This window comes from Egretta garzetta, unplaced genomic scaffold (genome assembly GCF_000687185.1).
Source record: "Egretta garzetta isolate BGI_Z169 unplaced genomic scaffold, ASM68718v1 scaffold235, whole genome shotgun sequence".
Classification (NCBI taxonomy): domain Eukaryota; kingdom Metazoa; phylum Chordata; class Aves; order Pelecaniformes; family Ardeidae; genus Egretta; species Egretta garzetta.
The window spans coordinates 703,922-717,395 of record NW_009259792.1 but is presented as its reverse complement, the minus strand read 5'-3'; the positions used below and the strand labels follow the sequence as shown (position 1 = coordinate 717,395).

Here is a 13,474-nt window from a genome sequence, read left to right as displayed (position 1 = left end):
GGAAGAACTTCTTGACTTTGAGGGTGACAGAGCCCTGGAACAGGCTGCCCAGGGGGGCTGTGGAGTCTCCTTCTCTGGAGATATTCAAAGCCTGCCTGGACAATGTCCTGTGCAACCTGCTCTGGGTGAGCCTGCTTGAGCAGGGGGGTTGGACTGGATGATCTCTGGAGGTCCCTTCCAACCCTTGCCATTCTGTGATGCTGTGATAACTGCATCTACTATAAAGTTTATAATTTTGTGTTGGTAATATTGTATTTGTATTATTTTATAAATTATTAAATTTTTGTTTATTGCACATTCTCCAGTCTGGTTCAAACACAACCTCTGTTTGCCGAAAACCAACTCATGCTTTAGAGCAAACCTGCAGGAAAACAGTGATACCCCCCCCAGCAAAACCCAACCAGCCCTACACCTTCCCTGGGGCTCCAGACACTTCACCCTACAGCTTCATGCCTCAAATAAAGCCCGACGCAAGTCCAGAAGGAAAAATGACTTGCCATTTGGGTTTTTTTTCCTGGCTGCATGGGCATTTCCCAGCCCTCAGACCACAGTCCCCCAGCTGGGAAATCCATCCAACAGCTTCACCCTCGCTCCACGGCTAATGCATGAGGTTAACACAGCACAAAGCTAACTGCTAATTACTGGGTCCACCCCAGTTCTGCTGTGCCAAAAGAGGAAACGAAGGGGACGGGCAGGAGCTGTTGAGGGCTGGATTTAGGGAACCCTGCTCCAGGCTCTTGACCCCACCCCCAGGGTTTTGGCCTGCAAAAGAGGAAGAAAAGGAGCCAAAAGGCTCTGCCAGAGCTGCGTGCCTGGACACGGGGCTGCTTTCACATCCTTTTCTCCTCCAGTACCCCCCAAAAGCCCCACAGCTCAACCTCATGCCAGAGCTGGTCCTGACAAATCTGCTGATTCACGGGATTATCCTCAGCGTGCAATTAGCCACAGACCCAAATCTCCTTGGGCTCAGGGCTGCAGCTTCCCCCTCTCTGTTTTCTATATCTCCCTTATTAATTTATTTTTTTTTTTTAAGCTTTGCTGAGGCTGCACTGCTGAACACCCTGAGCAAGGCTGTTTGCTTCCCCTCCACTTATTCCCTGAAACATTTAGCCGGGGCCAGCGGAGCCATAAATAAAAAGATAAGAGCTTAAAGCAGCGCTCACAGTAGGACACTTACGGTGCTACAAAAAAAATGAAATCTTTAATTTCCAGAGAAAGGTCCAAATATAGCAAACATATCATGCTACTGTCTGCTGCATTACATACAGTCAGAAGATATCAAGTTGTCTTATTGTTACCGTTATTTCATTTGAATTACAATTGCACCCATAGTCCAGGGGGTAATTTCCAGAGATTCCACCAGTGCTTCAGAGGATTCAGAATCTAAACCAGCAAGCAGCATACACAGGAGGAATGGGAGAATATTAAAGCATACCCTTTTTCAAACAGCAAACGTCAGCTTCTTCCACCAGCAACCTACCTACCCCCCCCCCCAAAAAAAAAAAAAAAAAAACCATTACCCAGTGCCTGCATTGCACTGAACTTTTCTGCTTTTAACCCTAAAAATGGAGAATTGCAATTTGCTGGGAGACCAGTGAAAAACCTCTCCCTTTCCCCCCTCCACCCTCTATTTTTGTTGTTGTCAGCACCACTAATTCGGGGTGTGCCTGTGCTCGCTGAACAGCGCCCGGGCTGGCACGCTGCTGCCCTGCCAGCCTGTCTGCAAGGGGAGAGATTTTGCAAACCTCGAGCCCGAGAAGCATTCCTGGCTGGGGCCAGCCTTTATCAGTAGCCCTGCAAGTTAAACACACCCAAAAAAACCCCTTCCCACAGCTGCCGCGCTTGCCATATTTTCTGGATCAGCTGCAAAAAAAAAAACCAAACAAAAACAACCCTAGCAAAGCGATTCAGAGGGCTAATCTCGTTTTAACCTAAATTCATTCAGCACGATGCAAAAGCAGCATAATCTCCTGCAGCTAAAAAAGCCGGTGAGCCTCCAGCAGAGCTGTCCCCTACCCAAAGGAAAGCGTTCCTGCCATGTACCGTAATGCTCCAGAGACTCCCATTAATTCCCCTATTCCTACTGGGGGTTGTAAATATTTGTATTTCAGAGCCCAAAAGGCTGATGAGGGAATGGGCAGTAGGAGAGAGAGGAGCTTTGCCTCCGCAGGTTTCACAGGCTGAAGCCCAACACCAGATAAAGGATTTGGGACAAGGATGCGGTAGCGGGTGGGATGGGAAGGCGCAGGGAGGCTGGCTGGGGTTTGGGTACCAAGTTGCTGTCTGAGATCTATGCCACCCAATAACACAATTTCTACCTAGGAGCTGGGGGTGTTGGTGCTTTCTTACGACACAGGACCGCGGGAAAAGATTAGGAAACCCCCTTTTGCACTCAGGGATGCCAGGCAGGGCCAAAGGGATCGTGGACAGCACAGCCACTCGCGCTTCCCTCCCGGGCCCGTCTAGGACACACTGGCACACCTTGGATGCTCACTGCTCGCCCCAAGGGCATCATGCCATTAGCTAAAGGGAGGATGCATGCATTTGCATTGCTTATGAGAGTCCTCACTCCCTCCAAAGCATGAAAAAGCTCTTTTTATTACTTTTTTTTTGGTTGTAGTGGTTTTTATTTATTTATTTATTTATTTTGCAAGACTGCTTTTGCAGGCCTGGTTGCTGGAAACACGCAGTGCAGCACCCACACAAGCCACCAACGGGGCAACCCACTCCTTCGGCTCAAACCAGTTGAGGATGGAGAGAAACCGTCTTGATTTGTCTGCATTTGGGTGGACCAACCATCAACAGCCAAACTTGGCTTAGCTCTAATTAAAGGCTTTCCAACTAGCAGATTAAAAAAAAAAAAACAAAACACCCAAATGAAGTTACCTCAATGCCTGCTCCCATCATTAAGCAACCGGCTCCCATGGCCGCTCGTGGTCTGGACCACTGCAATGCAGCTCAGCTGCTGGCACGAGGCTCCAGGGCTTTGGTCTCCCTTGCACAACCTGCTTCCCACAGCCTTCTGCATCCCTGCCAGAGCCACTCCATCCCGCCCCCACCCACAGTGCGGGAGCCAATTCAGGGAGAAGAGGTAGACAGGTTACAGCAGGTAATACCTTGCAGAAACACCATGCTGAATCTGCACCCCAGGGTGCTTTCAAGCTTTGACATCCCACGTGCCGCTTCAAAGCGGCAACCGGACCAGGACCTTCAGGGCAGGGGGATGGCCAACACCTAAGGCTGATCATGAGGGATGCTAATCCTTTTTCGGATGCATGGGGAAGGAGAACGTGCCAGCTCAGGTGAGTTTGTTTAAAAAGACACCTCCTTTGCTGAAACGAGCCCCATTTCCCATGTGGACCCACCCGAGCCCCTGCTCAGAAGATCAGCAACCCAATTTTACCAATTTCTAGGAAAACAAGTGAAAGTTGCAGGGGACCACCAGGCTCCAGGTGCTGCTGGACACTGGGGAACACAACACACTGTTTTAAAAAACAAAGAGGTATGTCGTCCAGGACAGCTGGTTGGAAGTCCAGAAGACTTGCATAAAAGTATCTGAGATTTGGGTTTGCTCATTCTCGAGACCATCCACTCGCTGCTTTTTCAGTTACGGGCACACATCTAAGGTGAGCAAACGGCTCATGGTTACTCCATCATTAGGAGTACACCATCCAAACAGGTCACCTGATAAACCCTGTTTCTGGAGCTACCACCCACATTTTTTGTGCTGTTTGAGAAGCACCACCTGATAGTCTTGGCCAAAACAGCACAACGCTCAGGAGCACTGAGCACCGCACTACCCAAGTCTGTTAATCAGGCACGGCGCTGATGAACAAGCCCCATCTTTTATCTCATGTCCTAGCCCAGCACTTTGCTGTAGTAGTCAAAGTCGAAGCAGTAACTAGGAGGACAGAGGTTACTACCTGCTCCAGGAGAGCAAGAGGACAACGTGTCCTTCTGGGACATTGCACATACTGGAAACTAATTCACATGTGCAAAATTACAAGTTTCTCCGCCTCTCTCCTTTTCCTAACCATATCTTTGTCTTGGGCTTTTAATTTCATTTTTTCCATCTTTCTTATAAAAAAAAAATTATCTTGGACTATAGTAGGAAATGAAAAAGCTACGTGCTGCTTAATTACCAGGAACTAGAAAGGAAGAAAACATCAACTGAGCAGGAGTGATTTGGCAGCTGGCAAAGAGAACCTATCCAAAATTTGGGCAGGACACACGGGGCAATGCTTGGCACGCACCTGACCCGGCGTCTCTCAAAATCACAGGCCCAGGACCCCTGCTAATGTATCGAAACTGGTGATTCCACACTACAGTTAGGAGGGACCAAGATGTTCCATGCACTAAACGAAGTCACGCAGGATACGCGATATGGTGAAGGGCCCTCTTATAGGGGAAAGTTTGGGATGGTTGAAAAGGGATTTGGGAATCCCTGCCGTGACAAACGCTCTGCCCCACAGTCTTTGCTATACACAAAGGTCCACCAAGTGCCCCCTGAGGTTTGCAGGCACCTACACATTCTCCTTTGGGTCTGGGTCACTGCTAAGGCCAGCAGGAAATGTTTCACCAACTGGTTTAGGGGGAAGAGCCCTTCCTCGACTGTCCCACCTCTATCCATGTGTCATTCCATTGGCTTCCACATTCAGAAGCAGCCCCATCCATCACCTTTACAGACACTTCCAGAAGACTGCCGAATTATCACAGCCAAAACCACAAAAGCATGCTGACACCTAAGAGCTGCTGAAGAAGGGCAACATCTCTGGAGGACAACATGCATGGACTTCCCCATGCCACCAGTCACCACCTTGGAAGAAGCAACTCACTGCTTCACAACAGCAACACTTATTGCTCAAGGATGCTTGGACCTTCTCACAAAATCCTGGGCATTCAGTTATAGCCTTTAAGAGCAAGTTTAAAGGGGGATGCTCTTTTCCTCCACGTCCCCAAGACGGGGGCTCAAGTATGAGGTCCTCCTGGTGACCTTCAAAGATACACACACAAACCACAACACGTGGGACTCAAGAGCTTGCCAAAACTTTGACAAGGTTTTGAGTGAACTTTGGCAAAGCTTTGCTCAAAAGCAACGTAAAGCTTAAATATAAGCCCCTGAGGAGCTCAAGGGGGGAAAATGAAGTCCAGCTACTTGGCTATCAGCTAAGCTCGAGGCCGCAGCTGGGTCCCACGCACCCAACATGCTTGCCAGGGCCAGACGAGACGTGCACCGCATCAGACAAGAGCGCGCAAAGCCCAGCCCGTCATTACCGGCGTGGTGTCCTCCATCAGGCCTCGTATCTTCTCCACCACGTCGTTGCGGCGGTGCTGGCGGAGGGCGCTGATAACTGGTAGATGTCTTTCCACTGGCTCCCCCCCTGGGCTGCCACCAGCTTCAGGATGTCGATGCCTGCAGGGCAGAAGAGCTACAGGTAAGCATGGGGCTTTGCAGCCCCTTGGTGCTGCAGATCTAAGCTTTAACAAAGCTTCTCCCACCCCCAAATAGCCATGCTTTGCTTTTCTTTGGTTGTTTCTTGTTTGGAGATTTTTATTGTTATTGTTATTTTTAAGACCTTTCATGACTCCAGGCTGCAAAGAGCTCTGCAGACACGCAGCACCCATTAAAGTGCTCAACACCTGCTATGCAAGTAAAGGGTGACAGACCCACAGATTGCTCCAGCTGAGGCACACACACTCTAAAATGAACCACATTAATTTAACCGTAAAATTTCCTGCGCTCTTCAGCACAGGAAGAAACTTGGCACTCAGCCACCGCACGGCTGCCAGGGCAGGGGAGATGGCAACACCATCGCCCATACGCCTGCTACTGCTTTGAACAGGAGCTAGATTAAGAGGAGTCATCAAAGCATCTCTATAAAGACAAGTATTTCCATAACAGAGCACCTATAGCAGCTACCGTCTCATTCAGAGCCGTTTCCAGTGCAGACTGGTGGGGCAACTCAGTTACGGGATGGGAGAAGCTGCACAAGGTGAACGCTGGGTGAGTGGAAGATCTAGAGTGGGATCAGAAGAGCAAAAAAGGCAGAACTTCCCCAAGAAAAGCCCTTGAGATGCGCTGGTTCAAGAGGGTGAGGGTTTCCCCCCTTTAGCTTTGGGCGCAATGCAAAAAGCACGCTCATCCTTGCGTCTACTAAGAGACCAGGAGTTGGACCTTCAAATAAAGCCATACCTCTTCCATCATAGCTAGTTAACCTTGTTTTATCAGGCCAAACACCACCTTGTTTTAAACCACCACATGAAGGGTCAGCATAAGGGGAGCTGCAGAGATAAACTTGCTTTTTCCGGAGAGGTACCCACACCTCGGGTTCCTGGTAAGCCTTCATCGCTGCAGGAATTATTTCTCCTTCCCTCTGCAGGCCTAAAATTTAATTTCTAATGCAGTTTAGACCAGACATCCCAACTTGCACCTTCAGATTGCAGCTCTGATATAGCCAAGTAGATATATATATTTTTTTAATACATAAAAACTATACAGTCCGATATAGACATATTGACATCTCTTTTTATATATAAACCCTATACAGCCTGATATATTTATATCTTTTTGTGTGTATGTGTATATATCTCCATATGATATATTTTCATATATCTCCATATATATTTTTATACATCTCCATATACAATATATTTTATGTATGATATATAGATGTAAAAAATGTATTTTTATATATGTCCATGATATATTTTTATGTGTGTACAAATATACACACATAAAATACCTATACAGCCTGATATATTTTTATATATGTGTGTATATATAATAGAGAGATACATAAAATATGTATATATGCTATATGTCTGTATATACACACTTATATACACATATAGAGAAAACTATACAGCCTCCTATCGATATTTTTGACCCAAACCCTTCCCACTATTAAAGCAAGCTTATCCAGACCTGCTATGTATAGACTTCAGTTTTCAGTTCTGAGCTAATGCAACGTAGCCTTGACCCCACGGGGCTCAGAGCACCCGCAGCCGGCGTTCGACCTGCTCGACAGCAGGAACACCAAATTGCAAACCGCATTTTGCACATCCCTGTCCCCCTCCCACCCTGATCTCCAAACACCCTCCCCAGCTCATTTATGGCCACATCCATGTGCCAGGGTCAGGGTGTCTCCTACCAAAAAAAGGTCAGCCCAGCGTGGGGGATGCAGCCTCCCAAAAACCAAACCAACCACAGGGCTTGGTTTTAACTATGGAGAGGTTTTTGGGGTGAGGGAGCCGCCTTCATTATTCAAAATAAGCCCAAGACAAGGTAGCAGGAATTAAGCCTGGTCTTGTTCACTCCTCCCATTACTCTGATGAAGATAAATTCCTCTCCCTCGGCCGTTGGTCCCGCGCAGGAAGGACACACGGCCCAGATCACGCCGGCAACCAAGCCCCGTGCCTTTGGGCATCACACACCTGCATTGGTAAGAAGCCCAAAAGCCAACTCAGGTTTGGGGTCAGATCCTTTAAACCAGCAAATTCAACTAGTTTTGGCACAAAACTAGCAAAACACTAGGTTTATGCAGCCAAGGCTTAATTTTATCACTCAATCCAGGGAAAAAAGTAATCATCCCCGACTTTGAGGGTAGAAAAAGCTCCGCGAGGCTTGTGCACCAAGGTAGCAAGAGCAATGGAAAGAGGGACGAGCAGGTCTGGTGCTGCCCATTATACATCTGTATTGATATATGGATATATCTCAGTGCATAAGTTATCTCGGAGCTTTTCTACCCTCATACTCAGGGATTTTTTTTTTTTCCTGGGTTGAGCAATATCTAGCTACATATAGATAATGCTTCCCATTTTTATTTGTATATAAAAATTAAATGGTGCCCATTAGGAGAAATGTCTTCACAGAAAGGGCTGTCAGGCTCTGGAATGGGCTGCCCAGGGAGGTGGTCAAGTCCCCATCCCTGGAGGTATTTAAAAGAAGGGCAGACGAGGTGCTTAAGGACAGGCGTTAGTGGTGGGATGGCAGGGTTAGGTTAAAGGTTGGACGCGATGATCTTAAAGGTCTTTTCCAACCTAAACGATTCTATGATTTTATATACAAAATGAGCAGAGCCGGGTCGCCCCCAACAGTGCTGCCCTGTGTCGAGACAAAGCGTTACAGCTAGGTGGGAGCCTTGCCCGCACCCTCTCCCACACACGGCAGCCGTACAGAAGCATTAAAACAGAATTTGCTGTTTTATGACCCCTGTGTGGCACACCTAGTCCTCCTGGGAAAGGAAGAGCCCATATACTACCTGCTCCCATCTACATATTTAATGCTGATAAATCCCAGCATTTACAGCTGCTGTACTGGTGAAGAAAGTTTCCAGCTGGTTGCAACTTGATTTGCACCAGTTTTAGGCGGTGGCACGACCTTTACGTCCTAATGTTCTCTCACAAGATTTATGACAAGGCGCTTATACTCCTACTGACATTTTCAAGTTTAGTGTATTTAATCTCATCGTTCAATAAAGTGGCCCCATAAACATGTTTATATCCCTTGGCAATAATATCCCAGGGCACGAGAACGCACCAGGCAGCAGAGGACTTAATGGTGCGTAATAATCTTTGGAGAACAAATGTTCCATTAAAAACGAATTTGGAAATGTCTACCTTAATACTATAAGAACCTTAAACTCATTTTCTTGCAAGTATTAAATGAATTTAAGCCCCATATGTTCGCTACATCCACTACAATATTGTGCAAACAAAACCCCAGAGAGATATGGAAGAGACACAGACGTGAGCGCAGATTTGGCTCCAGTCAGTTAGAAAACCATTGCTCCCCTCTGTTCTTGAAAAATAAGATTAAAACCATTACATGACAAGTTGCGGCTGCACGCTGCCAAGTATTACTGCTCAAGCCATTTACAGTAACTTAATTCACTTGTTCAAAACTAAACTAAATGTTAATGCTTATAATAAGCTTACAGTCCTACTATTTCCATATTTCCAGAAGCCCTACAACTTACTCTGCGGAGCACTAATAGTGCCGGAGTGTCCCGTTGGGATGGGAAGGTGCCCACCAGGGTGCATGGAGCAAAAAACCCCAGCTCCACCTTAGGTCCTGGGTCCTTCCCGCCCACCAAACCACATGGACAATCTCCCACCATGCTCATCTGCACGCCGAGGCTGGAGATGATGCTCAAAGCCCTCCAGACCCCACCATTCCCAAGGAAAGCGGCCAAGCTCAGCGGGCATGGTATTTTAACCCACCCGTTTCACACCTCCCACGTGAGGCCAGTCACACCCACGTCAGTGCAATGTAAAAGCTGCTCTGGGCTTGCAAATACCGAAGAACAGCCTGAGCCGTCCTCCTTTTTTAACACGGGTCACGGGAACAGCCTGGGAGAGCTGCCACCACCCTGCTGCTAATGCAGAAGGCACCACCACCACCCTCTCCCTCATCACCATCAGGGACCATCATCATTTATCACCCAGCTTTGTTTGCCTCAGACACTGGAATTAAAGAGGAGCCCTTGTGGTGAAACCCCCACGACCACATCCAGCAGAGCTGCGCGTGCCTCGGCCATCCCAGAGCAGACGAGCGTCTGAAGGATCCAGGACACCCACACATGTCTTGGGCACCTGGGCATTTCAGTTACCACCATCTATCTAAACACTGCAATTCTCTGAATGTTGTGATGGGCTACTCCGGGTAACCACCTAGTATTTTAAGGAGGTGATAACCCCAGAGCAATGAAGAGCTCCCCTTCAAGCCAGGACAAGGCCAACTGGTTGCACACAGGCACACGTGAAGCCCACGGGTGGAGGTACACACACGGGAACATGGGTGCAACCAGGCTTGTCTACAGCCAGAGCAAGCTGAGTCAAGTCCAGAGATGGACAGATGCCTGCAGAGCGGCACAAGCAAACAGCCCTGCTAAATACATGTCCAGCTCATCTACAAAGCTGCTGAGCTGAAGGGAGGACCTTCCTGGAGAGGCAGGGTGGGTCTACAGCCAGGCCTCTCGCCTTCGAGCACACTGCCCACCTCCGCCCCAATCTTCCCCATAAACACCATTTCAGTTTATTTCAGTGACTTCCATTTGCTTATTTTGAATCTGGTTCAAGATTTTTTCCCACTCATTTCCAGCTCCTTCGGACGTCTCCCACCTCATTGCAGGACACAGTTTGGCGTAGACAGAGCAGTCACTCCTTCCACTCATGACCATTGCCACAGTGGTCATCACACAAGTGCATGGGACTTGGCTGAGCTTTGATGACTCTCTTGAGCTTGTTCTGGAGAAGCCTCACTCGTCTCCCATAGCCCTGCTATTTACAGGTTGGACATGAAGCCAGTTCTTCAGCAATTGTGCTGGCGTGCTTACGTACAATACCTGCAAGAGGCCATTTCTCTTCTCTGCCATTGCTTTTTCACATCTTCAAGCAAACTCAAGAGGAGCGAAAGAGCTACTGCGCCAGAAGGCTACACCCAAGCACCTGGCAGCAGATAGGCTAAAGTCTAACCACAGCCTAGCCACAGAGGAGCTTCGGTTCCTTCCTCTCTCCACCCTCTCACAAACAAAGAGACATCATTATTTTCATTTTCGGAGCTCAAGCCAAACGTAATTTGGTATTTTTCAGAAGAGTACTCATTGAGAAGCAGCTGGCTTTAAGGGGAAATCTCATGCTCAAGTCTACAGAGCCCTCCCAGGCCACGTGTCCTCCCATCCCACTAATAATGAAGAGTCATAGCACAGAGTAAAGGATTAACACAGCATCAGTTCAAGTCTTACAGGTTGCCTTATCCAGAAGCAAAGCTCAGAAGATCATCCAGGCCCTGTGGCACACACGGTCTCATCTAGTGAGCAGCTCATCTGCCCAGGGTTCCAAAGCCAGCTCCATGCATTTTCAGAAAGGCTGGATTTCAGGAAACTCCATGCTCCAGCCCTTGATCAGCAGGGACGGGTCCCACCAGTCCACCCATGATGCCTGCAGGAAATCTCCTCCACCATCCCAGTACCTATCTGAGCTGAAGCACCTGGAGCTTCCACCACCTACCTACTGACACAGGCATCCCAAAGATAGGCAGTACTAACGCACACCACATGCAGTGACAAATCCTGACCATGACAGGGTGGCTGGATTTTAACACTTGCCCAGACCCTTGAGGATGAAGCATGACTGGTGGAGAGCACAGCCCAAGGACACGCACAAGGCAGACAGGAGAACCGCCATGATGCAGCCCAACCCTCCCCTTCGCTCAGATAAAAGCTCCAAATCACTGCAAACCCAGCTCTGTTCCCGAGCTCAGCCCACCTACCTCCTCCAAATATCCTCCTGACTCACGCGAAGCACAGCCACAGCCTATTTTTACCTCTGAGCACACACCGAGAGCCTGCACGTACAAGCGAGCCAGGATGCGGCACATCCAAACTCCAGTTGACAAGACACCAGGGCTCAAGCAAACCAGGACTTAGAAATCCCAAATCTCTGACACAAATACCTTTCCAAAAATGTGAAAATTTCACCAACTCCACGAAAAAGGGGAAATTATTGGAAACTCAATTTCTCCCCCTCCGCCCCCCAACAGATTCAGGTCTCCCAGCACAGGCTGGGGGATGAAGAGATTGAGAGCATCTCTGTGGAGAAGGACTCGGAGATCCTGGTGGATGAAAAATTGGATAAGAGTCTGCAGTGTACACTCACAGCTCCGAAATCCAACCATATCCCAGGCTGCATCCAAAGCAGCGTGGCCAGCAGGTTGAGGGAGGGGATTCTGCCCCTCTGCTCCGCTCTGGTGAGACCCCACCTGGGGTACTGTGTCCAGCTTGGGGGTCCTCAGCACGGGAAAGACATGGACCTGTTGGAGCAGGTCCAGAGGAGGGCCATGAACATGGTCAGAGGGCTGGAGCACCTCTCCTAGTAAGAAAGCCTGAGGTGGGGTTATTGAGCCTGGAGAAGAGAAGGCTCAGGGGAGACCCAAGTGCAGCCTTTCTGTACTTAAAGGGGACTTATAAGAAAGATGGAGAGATTATTTTTTAGCAGGCCCTGTAGTGACAGGCAAGGGGCAACAGTTTTAAACTGAAAGAGGTAGATCTAGATTGGACATAAGGATGAAATTCTTTATGATGAGGCTGGTGAGGCACTGGAACAGGTTGCCCAGAGAAGCTGTGGATGCCCCATCATTGGAAGTGTTCAAGGTCAGGTTGGACAGGGCTCTGAGCAACCTGATCTAATGAAAGCTGTCCCTGCCCATGGCAGGGGGGCTGGACTAGATGATCTTTGAAGGTCCCTTCCAATCCAAACCTTTCCATGATTCTAACAAGAGCCTTTGTCTAGACAGGAGGAAAGGACGCACTGATGAAGACCTGTTAGTGACCTGCTAGTTCTCCCATGGAGGACAGTGCTGGTATCAGACCCTCCCAGGAGCCAGCGATTCACACCCTCAGCAAGCACAGTTTGGGCAACAAAGCACTAAATGGTGATGTTTGTGGGTTTAAAAAAAAACAAACAAACAAACAACCACCAAATCAAAAATCTTGCAGGGCAGGAAAGGGACTCCTGACAAACAGTTCCCACATGCTCTCTGAAAAACAACTCAACCAAACCAGGCAGCTGAGGAAGGTCTGATCAGCCACATGCTTCTGCAAACACGTTTGAGACTCCTGAGGGTCAGCACAAGACCAGACCCCCCCCTTCCCACCACATGCTATGTGGAAGTCCCCTCTATAACAGCACCTTTGGTCCAACCCCCCTGGGACCTAGGCGAGCTCCTGCCCACCACCATGGGATGTTCTCCCTGCACAACTCCCTACCTTGGCATGGGGACCTGTAGAGTGGACTTGCTTTTCCTTTGGTTTAAAAGGGAACGGCCAGCATAAGTATTTTATGTAATTATTAAATTTTAAATGGCTTTCACAGAGTTAATCTTTATTACAACCCTCTCGGACAGCTGGTAACCCTGAACAAGCACGCTGCCACAGCCGGAGCCATATAAATATCCAGACACCCGCAGATGCCAACCCGAGGATTAAATTCACTTCCTAAATTTCCCCCCCCCTCCCCCCTGACAAAGCCTTGGCAGGAGAGGAAAAATATCTGCCTTGTCATTCGAGGAGTTATGTGCAAGAGCCTTACCAATGTGAGAAATCACAGCCCTCCTGGCGCAGAAACTGGTGCTGGGCTTTGAAAAAAAACAAAACACAAAAACCCCACACACCACAAAACCCAAAAAATCAAAAAAAAAAAACCCTAAGCCAAAACCCCAGGCTTGGTGTGTTTTTCTACAAGGATGACCCTACCCTGGCCCGCAGAGTTGCCCTGCCTCTGACGCTTGGCCATACACCCTAACAGGCAGGCACAAATCCTGATCCCTTATTAAATTAATCCAGGGGCCATCCAGGAACTTTGACTATTGGATAGTTTGGTGGTTTGGGTTTGTTTTTTTTTTTTGGGGGGGAATGACCCTTGTGCATTTCTAGGGGGATGGTTTAAGCTAAACTGGAAAAGACATGGTATTATG

General features: G+C 48.4%; 1 protein-coding gene across 1 annotated transcript in view; it reads right to left on the bottom strand.

Moving 5' to 3' along the window:
- Positions 1-13,474, bottom strand: part of TNFRSF21 (TNF receptor superfamily member 21) — a 32,253-nt gene that overhangs the window by 7,577 nt on the left and 11,202 nt on the right. The window contains 2 exon segments of the mRNA XM_009639635.2: positions 5,275-5,351; positions 5,354-5,413. Of these exon segments, the coding sequence (XP_009637930.2) occupies positions 5,275-5,351; positions 5,354-5,413 (137 nt within the window).